The following is a 10,813-nucleotide window of genomic DNA, read 5'->3' as shown; positions in this document are numbered from 1 at the left end:
GAAGAGGGGAAGGAGAAACTTTCCAGACCAAGGTAGCATGTGCAAAGGCCCAGTGGCAGTGAAAACCAGAAGGAAGCCGAAGTGGTAGAATGCTGTGGAGGACAAGGATGAGCATGATGGCAAGTGACAGTATGCCCAGACTGGGGGGATTTTTTAGGCCTTGCTCAGGAGGACTGGTCTTTGTCCTCAGAATTCACTAGAAGGTTTTAAAGCCATTAAAGCTTTGTTTTTTTTTAATTTTTTTAACGTTTATTTATTTTTGAGACAGAGACAGAGCATGAACGGGGGAGGGGCAGAAAGAGAGGGAGACACAGAATCGGAAGCAGGCTCCAGGCTCTGAGCCATCAGCCCAGAGCCTGACGCGGGGCTCAAACTCACAGACCGTGAGATCGTGACCTGAGCTGAAGTTGGACGCTTAACTGACTGAGCCACCCAGGCGCCCCAAAGCCATTAAAGCTTTTTAACAGGTGTGTTAAAAAGAAATAATCACTCTAGCTGTACAGTGGATGAATGACAGCTCTAGGTGTGGGGGAGGGCGATGTTCTAACACCCGTTCCTACTGGTTTGGTTGAGGATAGGGACAGGGAAACTTATTTGTGCAAGTGCACTCAGTAAACACTTGTGGAATGAGTGAGGGGACAATAGAAATAACACCTGCAGGGGCGCCTGGGTGGCGCAGTCGGTTAAGCGTCCGACTTCAGCCAGGTCACGATCTCGCGGTCCGTGAGTTCGAGCCCCGCGTCGGGCTCTGGGCTGATGGCTCAGAGCCTGGAGCCTGTTTCCGATTCTGTGTCTCCCTCTCTCTCTGCCCCTCCCCCGTTCATGCTCTGTCTCTCTCTGTCCCAAAAATAAATAAACGTTGAAAAAAAAAAATTAAAAAAAAAAAAAAAAAAAAAAGAAATAACACCTGCAGTGAGTCCTAAGGCTATCAATATGGGTAGTTACGTCAAGTAGCTTATCATTATTTTTCCAAACAGAGCAACTAACGTATTTTACAGTCGAGAGGACAGCAAGGATCAAAGTAGGTTTTACTTAGATTTAGCTGGCATTGAACAATGCTGCACAAAGACATCTTTGTTATAAAAGTTGTGGTGATGACGTTCTAGCAACTAGAAAGTGCTATCAAACTGTGTACGAAGGAAATTTATAAAATGTGTGTGTATATATATATATATGTATATACACACATACACACACACACACTTTTTTTTTTTTTTTAGTAAGAGATTGAGAGCCTAGAAGGAAATAGCTCAGAATACTGTTTTCTCTGGGTGTCAGTGATTCCACTTTTCTCCGTTATTTCATACATTTGCTAAGGGGACAGTGGGTTCTTTTGAAAAAAAAATCTGTATAAATGCCATGAAGTACAATGATAATTATGTTGATTCTAATATCCTGTTTCTTTTCACGTGGGTTCTAACGGCACGGTGTACGAGCACTTCTCCTGGATCCAAACGAGGAAGGCTCACTGTGGCTTTGGTGAGTCTGTTCCAAGAGAATGAATGTTTATTTCCTAAATTTATGGTAGACTGTGGGTTGTACAGTACCCTCTAGATCACTGAAAGTAGAAAATATTTTCTAAATTGTGTTTAAAAAAAAAAAAAAAAGGCGTTTGCTTTCTATTTTAGAAGCCGAATGAAGAAACTGCCAGATCCCTTCTCTTGGTGTTGTTTTACAAGCTTACTACTTAAAAAATGATCGACTTAAGGGGCAAAAGAAAAAGGTTGTACAAGCACAAAGGGCTTGATCAGAACTGCATAAGGTAATTAATAAAGCACTTGATACATTTTTGTTAAATGCAAAAGGGACCATCCTGATGACTTTATATTTGCATCTTGCTTTCTGTAGGTATATTCATCATATTACTTTATTAATAGATTTAGCTACATACACATGAAAAGGAAATTCCAACTGTTCAGGGTTTGGTTTGGGTAATAGTCAACCTCATTTGTTCTCAACTTCGTTCTCCCCCTTTTAGGGAAAGTTATCTTAAGAACAAGGATCATATTTGCAAAGTCCCTAAATGATGCACACTGTAATCATTGACCTTTAAAATACAACACAAACCAACAGCTACAATGCTTTTTATTTTAACAAAAAGGATATAAGAGGGTGATGGTAAGATAGGGGATGGTAAGATAGGATGTAAAGTGGGGGGGGGGGTCTCTGGACACCATCCCTCTCTTCCTGCCCCACACCCAAAAGTTATTAAATAATTTAAAGGACACCATTTACAGTACCAGAACACCATCAAAATAATTGTTTTTTTTTTTTTTTCTTTTTTATCAGGGTCAAAAAATACAGTGATTACGAATGTGCCGTGACCAGTTATGGAATTTTACAGGTAACATAACTATAGTCAGCAGTCCAACGGCGTGCACAGTGCCTTCAATTAATGCACTTGAGCATAATTACATTTCTGGCAGGGTCCACACCCCCAAGAAAAGGCAAAGCTAAGCATTTCATTTCTACATTCTAAACTCTGCGGTCACAGAGCCCAGTTTAAAAGAAAGTCACAGTGGATAAGAGATGCCTATAAAAAATACAAGGTGTTCCTTTCAAATCAGAGGAGTTGTGGGACTACATTCATTTCTTTTACAAAATGCTATTTAAAAAAGGACAGAGAATCCAGTTCGTGTTATGCTACAGACTTAGACAGTGAGTAAGTATATTGCATGTTTTGGTAGTCAGTCTTCAGGCTTCCTTTCACTTTCCCCCATAGCCCCAGGTTCCTTTTGGGTGAGACACGGGAGTCCTGAATGAACGTATAAAACTGGGTTTGCATCTCTCTTCTTGAATTCTGCAGACTTCAGAGCCCGCAAGTCTTATATTCTACCATCAGTGACCACGCTCTTTTCTTTAGCTTTGTACACCTATTCTTGTATAACAGTGCATTGCACAAACGTACAATACTGGTTTTAATCTATACAGTTTCTATAATAATTATGGAGTAAAATAAGTTAACTTTCCTAATGAGAATAGCTGACGGGCAGCATACATCTTTATTTTACATTTTAAAGTCTCTGCAGGCATCTACTTTGGTTAGTTATCAACAATCGTAATGTAAGCACTGGTCAGAGAGCTGAGCAGCATTCCAATAACATTAACAGATATATTATTTCTTTTCGAAATACCGGGAAAGCCCAGTTTTAAAATATTATTAAAATGTTCTAACATTTACACACTATGAAGAGTTAGATCTAATAAAATAAAATTTCTTCAAAAATAATCTTGCAGTGCTCTTTTAGGCATGCTGACACGTTATCACCAAACATCCATACCTTGAAAATAGGACTGTCACATATTCACACATCCCAGCTCACGCACACACAATCCCTTGTACAGACTAAAAAACAAAACACCCACACCCTCATCCCACGTGTTGAAAAAAAGTCAATGGTTTTTGCAAAGAAGTCTCTCCGACTAAAGGTTCTTCACGTAGATAATGAAGCATCGACCGTGGAGCATCCACACAGCCCTGCAGGTTTTCAGCTAAAATGAACGAGCCTGGGTTTTAGCCTCACGTCACCTGCTTTCCAACGTCTCAGTATTAGAGGCCATTATTGCAAACAGTCCTAGAATTCTCTTCTTTCTCCAGAAAGTCATGTATTTGTACGCATCACTCTTAGCCCTTTTCTTTTCACCTAGGTTAAGGAATTAAAAACTCCTTCTTCATACGGTTATTGTAGGAGGTATTGGCAGCCATTAGATTTCTTTTTTTTTTTTTTTCTTCCTTAGATCTTTGACTCTGATACCGGTTTGACATCAGCTACGCCGTGGTCGTGGATGCCGCCAGGAAGGGTTGTCCGTGAACTGCGAGGGTTCGTAAAAGGTGCTCGTGAATATTCTGCATCATCTTCAGTTTAGTGTCTTCCCTAAACGCCTGGAAGCTTCTCAGAATCCGGTGCTCACCAAAGTTCCGACTGGGTTGGCCTGTGCTAAGAGCTGGTATGATTGCACCATGCGTAGGGACTCCCTTATTTCTAGGTTGAGCTCCATCAGTTTGTGGTTGGCCTCTGACATGTCCAGGTCAGAGCCTATGACCGCGAAGCTCCCCGTCTGGCCCAGCGTCTGGTGATGGAAGTAGATGTGCAACAGCGTCTGCACAGGGTCATCCTCACAACTGCCAAAGATATCGTTCGGCCAGAGAGATCTGAAATACACAATATTTTTAAGTCCTGAGACTCCGTCAAGCAATGGTTAATATTAACCACGTTTTAAATTAATACCTAGAACAGAATCTCCTTGTGAATCACTGAGGATCTGTTTGCAGGTTTGGGCAAACGTGTTACCGAAAACCTCTAGAGAGTGAACAAAGTCTAAAAGTGGCGTCATTTCAGTGAGAACTGTGGACAAAGCTGTCATGCTTTCACAAAGACGCGCTACGGACGCAGCAAATTGAAAACCCGACCCAATCGCTGTAAGACGCCAGTGTGGGTTTAGAGGCACCACACCTTGAAATCCCTTCACGCTTTACCTGAAGGCTTTGACTTGTGCCACAGCTGAAATAAACTCCTTATTTCTCAGAGTTTCAATTAAAGAATGAATGGCAGTTTCTATGGTAGTTTGTGCAGCTTTGGAAATGTCAATTTCTTCATTTTCTGAAGCAGACTCTGCTTCTTTGAGGATATTTTCCAGTTGGGCAAGTTCCTCGGACATGTTGATGACCTAGAACAAATGAATATGCCTTAAAACGATCTATTTGTATATTCAGTAACAAGAAGAGCATTTAATTGGCTCTGAAGATACATCTGATGGTAGCAGCAGCTTCTCTTAAAGATCTGCAAGTGGTAAACTTAATTTTTCAAGTTCTCTGTTATATTTTCAGCCACCAAATTGTAGTCTTTAAATAGTCTTGATAAATAACAGGTTATAGGGGCGCGTGGCTGGCTTAGCCAGTGGAGCATGTGACTCTTGATCTCAGGGTCCTGAGTTTGAGCCCCACTCTGGGCACAGACATGACTTAAAGAAACAAACAGGTTATAATAAATGTTTATGATAGTTGTAATAAAACAGGCTGTAACCAATGTTTTTTTTGTTGTTTGTTTTTTGTTCCAGTGTTTGTATTGGTTTTAACATGTGATTTATATCTTGGATAGTAAAAATTCACTGCTGGGGGGGGGGGAGGTCGTGAATTTTCTTGACAGCAAAGTCTTTATATTTTAAAAGGTTATTTACCTTTGAAATATTTTAGATTATATATGTATTTTATATAAACCAGTATGTATTTTATATAAAGCAGTATATATTTTTTAATTTATTTAACCATTTAACAAAAGTTAAAGCATTTCTGTTTCAGTACCAGTGTGGGCAAGGGGGGAAAAAGACTGAAGTCACCACCTTTGAGCCTATTCATTACGCGACTCCCAACATTCAAAGTGTTTTTGATATGTTCATTCTTATGTGTACAACCAGAACTACAAAAATATATGTACAAGATGTTTGGGGCAGGGAGGGGTTTCATAATTATGACTTCATTGAGTTGAAGTGCTTTTTTTGACTTTTGGTTACAGATGATCTGTTGTGGCTGCTGTGACCTTTAAGGTCTTGAACCTTTCAAGGCCACTGGCTACCTGCTGTCTTATTTACTGATAGGTTCCGAAACAGCACATCATTTGCTTTTAAAAAGACAATTGTGGAAAAAAGGTTTCACTGTAAGTGACTCTTGACATAAGCTCTTTTACAAAGAATATACGTATCATGTTTTCATATTCTAGAATCAGTTATTCCTACTACAATCGAATATTTACCTCTGCTTCATTTTTTATTGTGTTTACTTGGTTGATCAATTTACAGTAGGCTTGGAACAGAAGCAGCAACTGAAAATGTAGTTTGTACAGCCTTCGACAGAGCTCCAGGCCCTAGGAGTAAATAACACTGTGTTAAATTCAGATACCGTTCTCCATGAGGTTTGATTAGACAGTGTATTTCCAATAAAAATATTTAAGTAATTATGTTAAAATTATCTTGGCATTTATTTCTCTGCAGTAAGCAAGTTAATACAGTGTGAAGGTGATGAAAGATGCTTTGAAGACTGGGATTAAAATATAAATTAAATTGTTGGTTACATAATTCACTTAGCATGAAGCACATTTCCACATTAGACAAAAAATTTTTCAGCAGGCAATCTATAAAATGCTTTAAATAAAATTCATAATGAAAAAAATGTCCAAATGCATATACTTTTGCCCCATCGAGATGTTCATCTCACAGCATTTATCAACAAATGCTTGATAAAGCAAAGTAACAGTGGATTACCTCTTACCTAAAAATGATTTTTCTAAAAAAAAAAAAAAAAACCCCAAACCTTGTAATCTCATTGAAATGAGACCATGAAATTAACATACGCACTTTGATGTTCAAAATTCAAAGATGTTAGTTTATAGATGTACAAACAGGCGACTGCGAGTTGTACATATTAATGATGGAACCTTCATCTAGATAGGACCGACGTTTCATGGATTAGGGCTACGGCAGAACTGAAGCACACACACTACTCTTAAGAGTAATCCAGGACAAAACACTGCTAGGTCACAAATGGCAAATGAAAATCAGTTTGTCTGACACGGATAAGTCTATAAATTAAGACAAATCACTTACTGCTAGAATTTCCATTTGCTAAGCAAGAAGGAGATCGGGTCACAAAAAATACAAAGGAAGAAAAAGACCAAGAATTAGTGTAAGAAATCATTTTAACTAGGGTCACAGATGTCCCAGGCAAACTGAAGAACATTTAATAGCACCCAAAAGAAAAATTTTCTATTTCCAGAACAAAACTTTTTATACGCTTACGGTAACAAGTGTTACAGGGTGTTTTTAACTCTTTGCCAAATAACTAAATTACATGTAGGCTATAATTTCTCGTGTGAAAACTACAGGAGAAAATTGAACTGATGTGATCTTGGGAAAACTTGTGAAAGAAACCAAACGTCATAAAATTTCCATTAGTAAAGTGGAAAATTTCTGATTAGAAAATAAATGCATTACTGTTTTCAGAAAAGAATCGGCCTATATTCTTATAAATACCTAGGAGAATATCATCTTTGGTGTGGGTCATTCTAGGCTTCCTACCCTTACTAATTAGGTCCTATGTTGCCATAATTGGTGCTGAGTCAGAATGTAAGATATCAACAGCGGATGTGGGTTTTAAATTGTATTCCCAAATGCAATTTAGCGAGCTTCAGAAGTTTGACCCAACTGGGTTTGAGTCAGATGATGTATATAAAATACATAGTGAAACATCGAGTTTATGGACTATTTAAAAATTACTACAATCAAATATCTATAGCAATTTGGACCTAGCCTCGTTAATAGAGAAGGATGATTTCTAATTAAAATAGCAATTGCCATAACATAAATATTGCTTCTAAGAGTCCCTTTTGAAGCGTGCTTTTCTAAATAGTGTCCTCTGAAGGACTGTTTATATAACATTTATTCCTATCAATTTAGAAGGGATTTGCTAAGCAAAGGTGAACTTTAGCTTCCTACTGCTTATCATAAATTACGTGGATAGTCATTCAGTGAACACCAGTGGAACATAATCCAATGTCAAACACATTAGCATATCTGAGTTTGAGGTTCTCCTTTACACAGTTTTATATGGAAAGTAACAACTATTTGAGTGGCAAATACTTTTTCTCATTTCTATTAGCATAAAAAATGGAACTGGCTCTCTATGCATACACCCATAGCATCTACTTGGGGATGTAATGGAAAAGAAATCATGATAAAGTTTATGATCACCACAATTGTAGGAGATAACACAAATGTAATTAATTCTATAGTTCTCAATTACCAGAAATTACTCTAAATATGCCAGCTTTCCAGATTGAGAATTACTGCTTTTTAAGTATATTGAAATTTGCAGGTGCATTCTTTTTTCATTTATTTTAAAATAAATATTTATTATGCAAAAGACTATTCTGGTACACAGGAACAGATACTAGTAATGTGTAAAAAGTGTCCCCAGTCTCAAGGAGCTAAATATAAAAGGAGAAATAAGATATAAATGAAAGTCTTAAATGTACAGTTTTTACTTAGTAGAAAGCCTTGAGCTAGAACTCACTTAAACTCTTGGAGATGGAACTTCTTTTCTTCAAGGCAGAGGGATGTAAGAAATCATTTAGTCTAATCACCTAATTCATATAGGAAAAAAGGAGTTTATCTTTCTTGCTCAAGCCATGTAGTTAAACAGTGGCAAAGACAGAGCCAAAGACTCCAATTCTAGTTTAGGGGTTAATTCCTTATTTTCCCTTGTTTCTTTCCTTACATGGGTGATTAGACAGTCTCCTTGTGACACAGTGCGGGATTCGGAGTCAGCCTGCCTAGACTGGAATCTTAATTCTAACTCTTTTCTTACTGATTTTAGATAAATTTTCTTCTTTGAGCCTCGGTTTCCTCATCTGCAAAATGGGGATAATGAGAGCATGTACAAGACACACATGGAAGGACAGAGATAATGAATGTGAAACTCATTTATTGAGAGTATACAATTATTTTCTCAATGTTTCAGTTTTTTAAAAACTTCCAATTTTTACAATAGCACAGTAACTTTTACAGTGACTAGAAATCTCTAACAGCATAACCAGTGTTGAAAAAGACTGGAGCTCTGACATCAATGCAGAGGTCATTAACTTATTTTTGAGGTTGTTAAATTAAATTGATGAATGCAATGCATATTCCCCACTTAGAATAATTTGTAGGCTTAATTTATCCTCATTTAATGTACTGTTACATATATGCACTTTCCTCTAAGAAAATGTTACTTTTATTTTCACTGAATTTTACACTGTAAAAAAAAGTTATAATTTACCCAATCAGAATTTCACCTTTAGAAAGGCTAATAGAAATGTATACAACATGACTCCTTAGGTTTGCTTTGCTGACCAGACAATTGATCTGCAGAATACTGATTCAAAAGAAACTTTTTTTTCAAGAGGCAGATGTAAGTACAATCTAACTTGGACTTGTCCAGATACCCATCAAGCTTATCTGCTGAATGTTATTAAGCTTCAGTCACAAGCTGGTCGTTCATTTTTATTAAAGTGAATTTTTCATTACTAAGCCAATATTTCGGTGAAACCTACCTTTGACAAAGATCGTTCTGATAACAAAAATGAAGAGTGTTATCAATTTTATTTCTAGGATTATCAAATAGGGACCTTCGAACATACGCATTATTTCACCCGACATAGAAATACAGCAAAACCGAGAAGAAGAGTCTTACCTGTGCATCTGTGTTTATCCTATACACGTCTTCTTTGGCACCAAATGTCCTCTTACAGTTGTCTAACCACTAAAGAAATAAGTAACCGCAAATTTTAACAAGGCACAATGTACTGTACAAGGCATGATGACACTGGTAATACAACAGCCTGTGCATATAAAATAACTTTAAAAGTTAACTTGAAATTCTGGGATTGGTTATAGACATAGCCTTCAACCTCCACTGAGCCTAATTATTTATATGCAACAAACTGGAAGCAGGCTGTGCACTAGATGCACACACTGTGATGTTTTATTCACAGAAACACAATAAACAGTCTGCTCTTCTAGGGACCTCTGGTGCTCCATTTCAGTACAGAGTATTCTTCATTTTGCAGATTTTATTGGAAATCTTCACAACCTATACCTGACCTTTGTCTAATAGAAGATGGGGAAATGAAAGATGTGCTTCGCCTTTGGAAGCACAATTTAATAAAGCCAACTCAGAATTAACCAGGTCTGTTTGCTTATCAGAAGTGTAATTCTCAGAAGACTAGTGTCAGTTTTAATTAGTGAAACAGAAACCGAAACCCGTTTTCAATCTTGTTTTTCCTTTTCCTTTTCCTTCCTTTTGGACCGTAATGAATGACAAACATGTTATCTCCCAAGAATATTGACTACAGAAACCAAATGTGGTTTTTCCTTATCCAGGGGCTATTTCCTAAAATTGGGTATTTACTTAAGGGATCTTTTCTTTCGTCAAATAAAAATAAAATAATAGCATTGTAGTTTAGTGGGAAAAAATGTTGGAGTCATGGAATATCTAAGCTCAAGTGAAAGCTAAGAGCCTTCAAGTTAAGCTACTAGGTTTTGACAGTTTGATATTGTCAATACCCGTTATTTTCACTTCCTTGTTCTTTATGTGTGTGACAGATTGAGCATAAAACTAATATATATAAGAAATCACTAGGACTTTGAGAAAAACTACTAGCTACATTAAGTATTCTCTTTGAAAATATCTCAGTACTAGGCATTTAAAACATTCAACTGTAGCTTAACATTCTACATGCAAAGAATGAAAATTAGACATCTCAGTGATTTCAAAACAACTCTGTGACCTTATGTTGCTTTTATCCCGGTCCCTCAGACTGCACAGGCCCTTGGGCTTTTTGCTTCACAGCATCTCTGAAGAAAACATGTGAAGCTTTCCTAGTGAGATACAGCTGCTGGCATCCACTGTCAAAAGGTACCCAGCAGATTTCTTTCTATCAGCAAAATTCAGCTGCAGTCTCTTGTAGAATGTGTACATTAGTCTTCGTACAAAATATTAAAATGTTTATACAACTAATCATCCTCGCTAACCCAATCCAATTTGTCCAAGTATCCTAATAAATTAGAAAAAAATCGTTTCAATTGAATGTTTACTGGCTTATTCTTACTAGACATGCATTTTTCTATTCTATGCCTAATGGTACAGCATTTTAGGAGCCTTATTCAACAAGCTATGATTTTTTTTTTTTTTAACTCTGTTAAAAGACAAGCCCCAAGCCGATAGTTTTGTGGCTGCACACTGGCCTGAACAATAGAGACCCACATGTTTCCAGCCAAT

At 37.3% G+C, this 10,813-nt stretch overlaps 1 protein-coding gene across 6 annotated transcripts in view; it reads right to left on the bottom strand.

Annotated features, from left to right (window-relative positions):
• Positions 1–2,068: 2,068 nt before the first annotated feature.
• FRYL (FRY like transcription coactivator) overlaps positions 2,069–10,813 on the bottom strand; it is a 279,655-nt gene continuing 270,910 nt past the window's right edge. For 5 of the 6 annotated variants that reach the window (XM_030313899.2, XM_030313898.2, XM_030313897.1 and 2 more), the window contains 5 exons: positions 9,227–9,295; positions 6,601–6,618; positions 5,751–5,861; positions 4,478–4,668; positions 2,069–4,153 (listed from right to left, as the gene is read on the bottom strand). In XM_030313899.2, coding sequence (XP_030169759.1) covers positions 3,895–4,153; positions 4,478–4,668; positions 5,751–5,861; positions 6,601–6,618; positions 9,227–9,295 — 648 coding nt within the window. In that variant the 3' untranslated portion in view covers positions 2,069–3,894. The remainder of the gene's footprint in view (positions 4,154–4,477; positions 4,669–5,750; positions 5,862–6,600; positions 6,619–9,226; positions 9,296–10,813) is intronic. The other variant, XM_032592994.1, reaches the window with a different exon arrangement.

This window comes from Lynx canadensis, chromosome B1 (assembly GCF_007474595.2).
Source record: "Lynx canadensis isolate LIC74 chromosome B1, mLynCan4.pri.v2, whole genome shotgun sequence".
In the NCBI taxonomy this organism is placed as follows: Eukaryota; Metazoa; Chordata; class Mammalia; order Carnivora; family Felidae; genus Lynx; species Lynx canadensis.
Note: the sequence above shows the minus strand (reverse complement) of the source record. Positions and strands in the feature narration are given on the sequence as shown.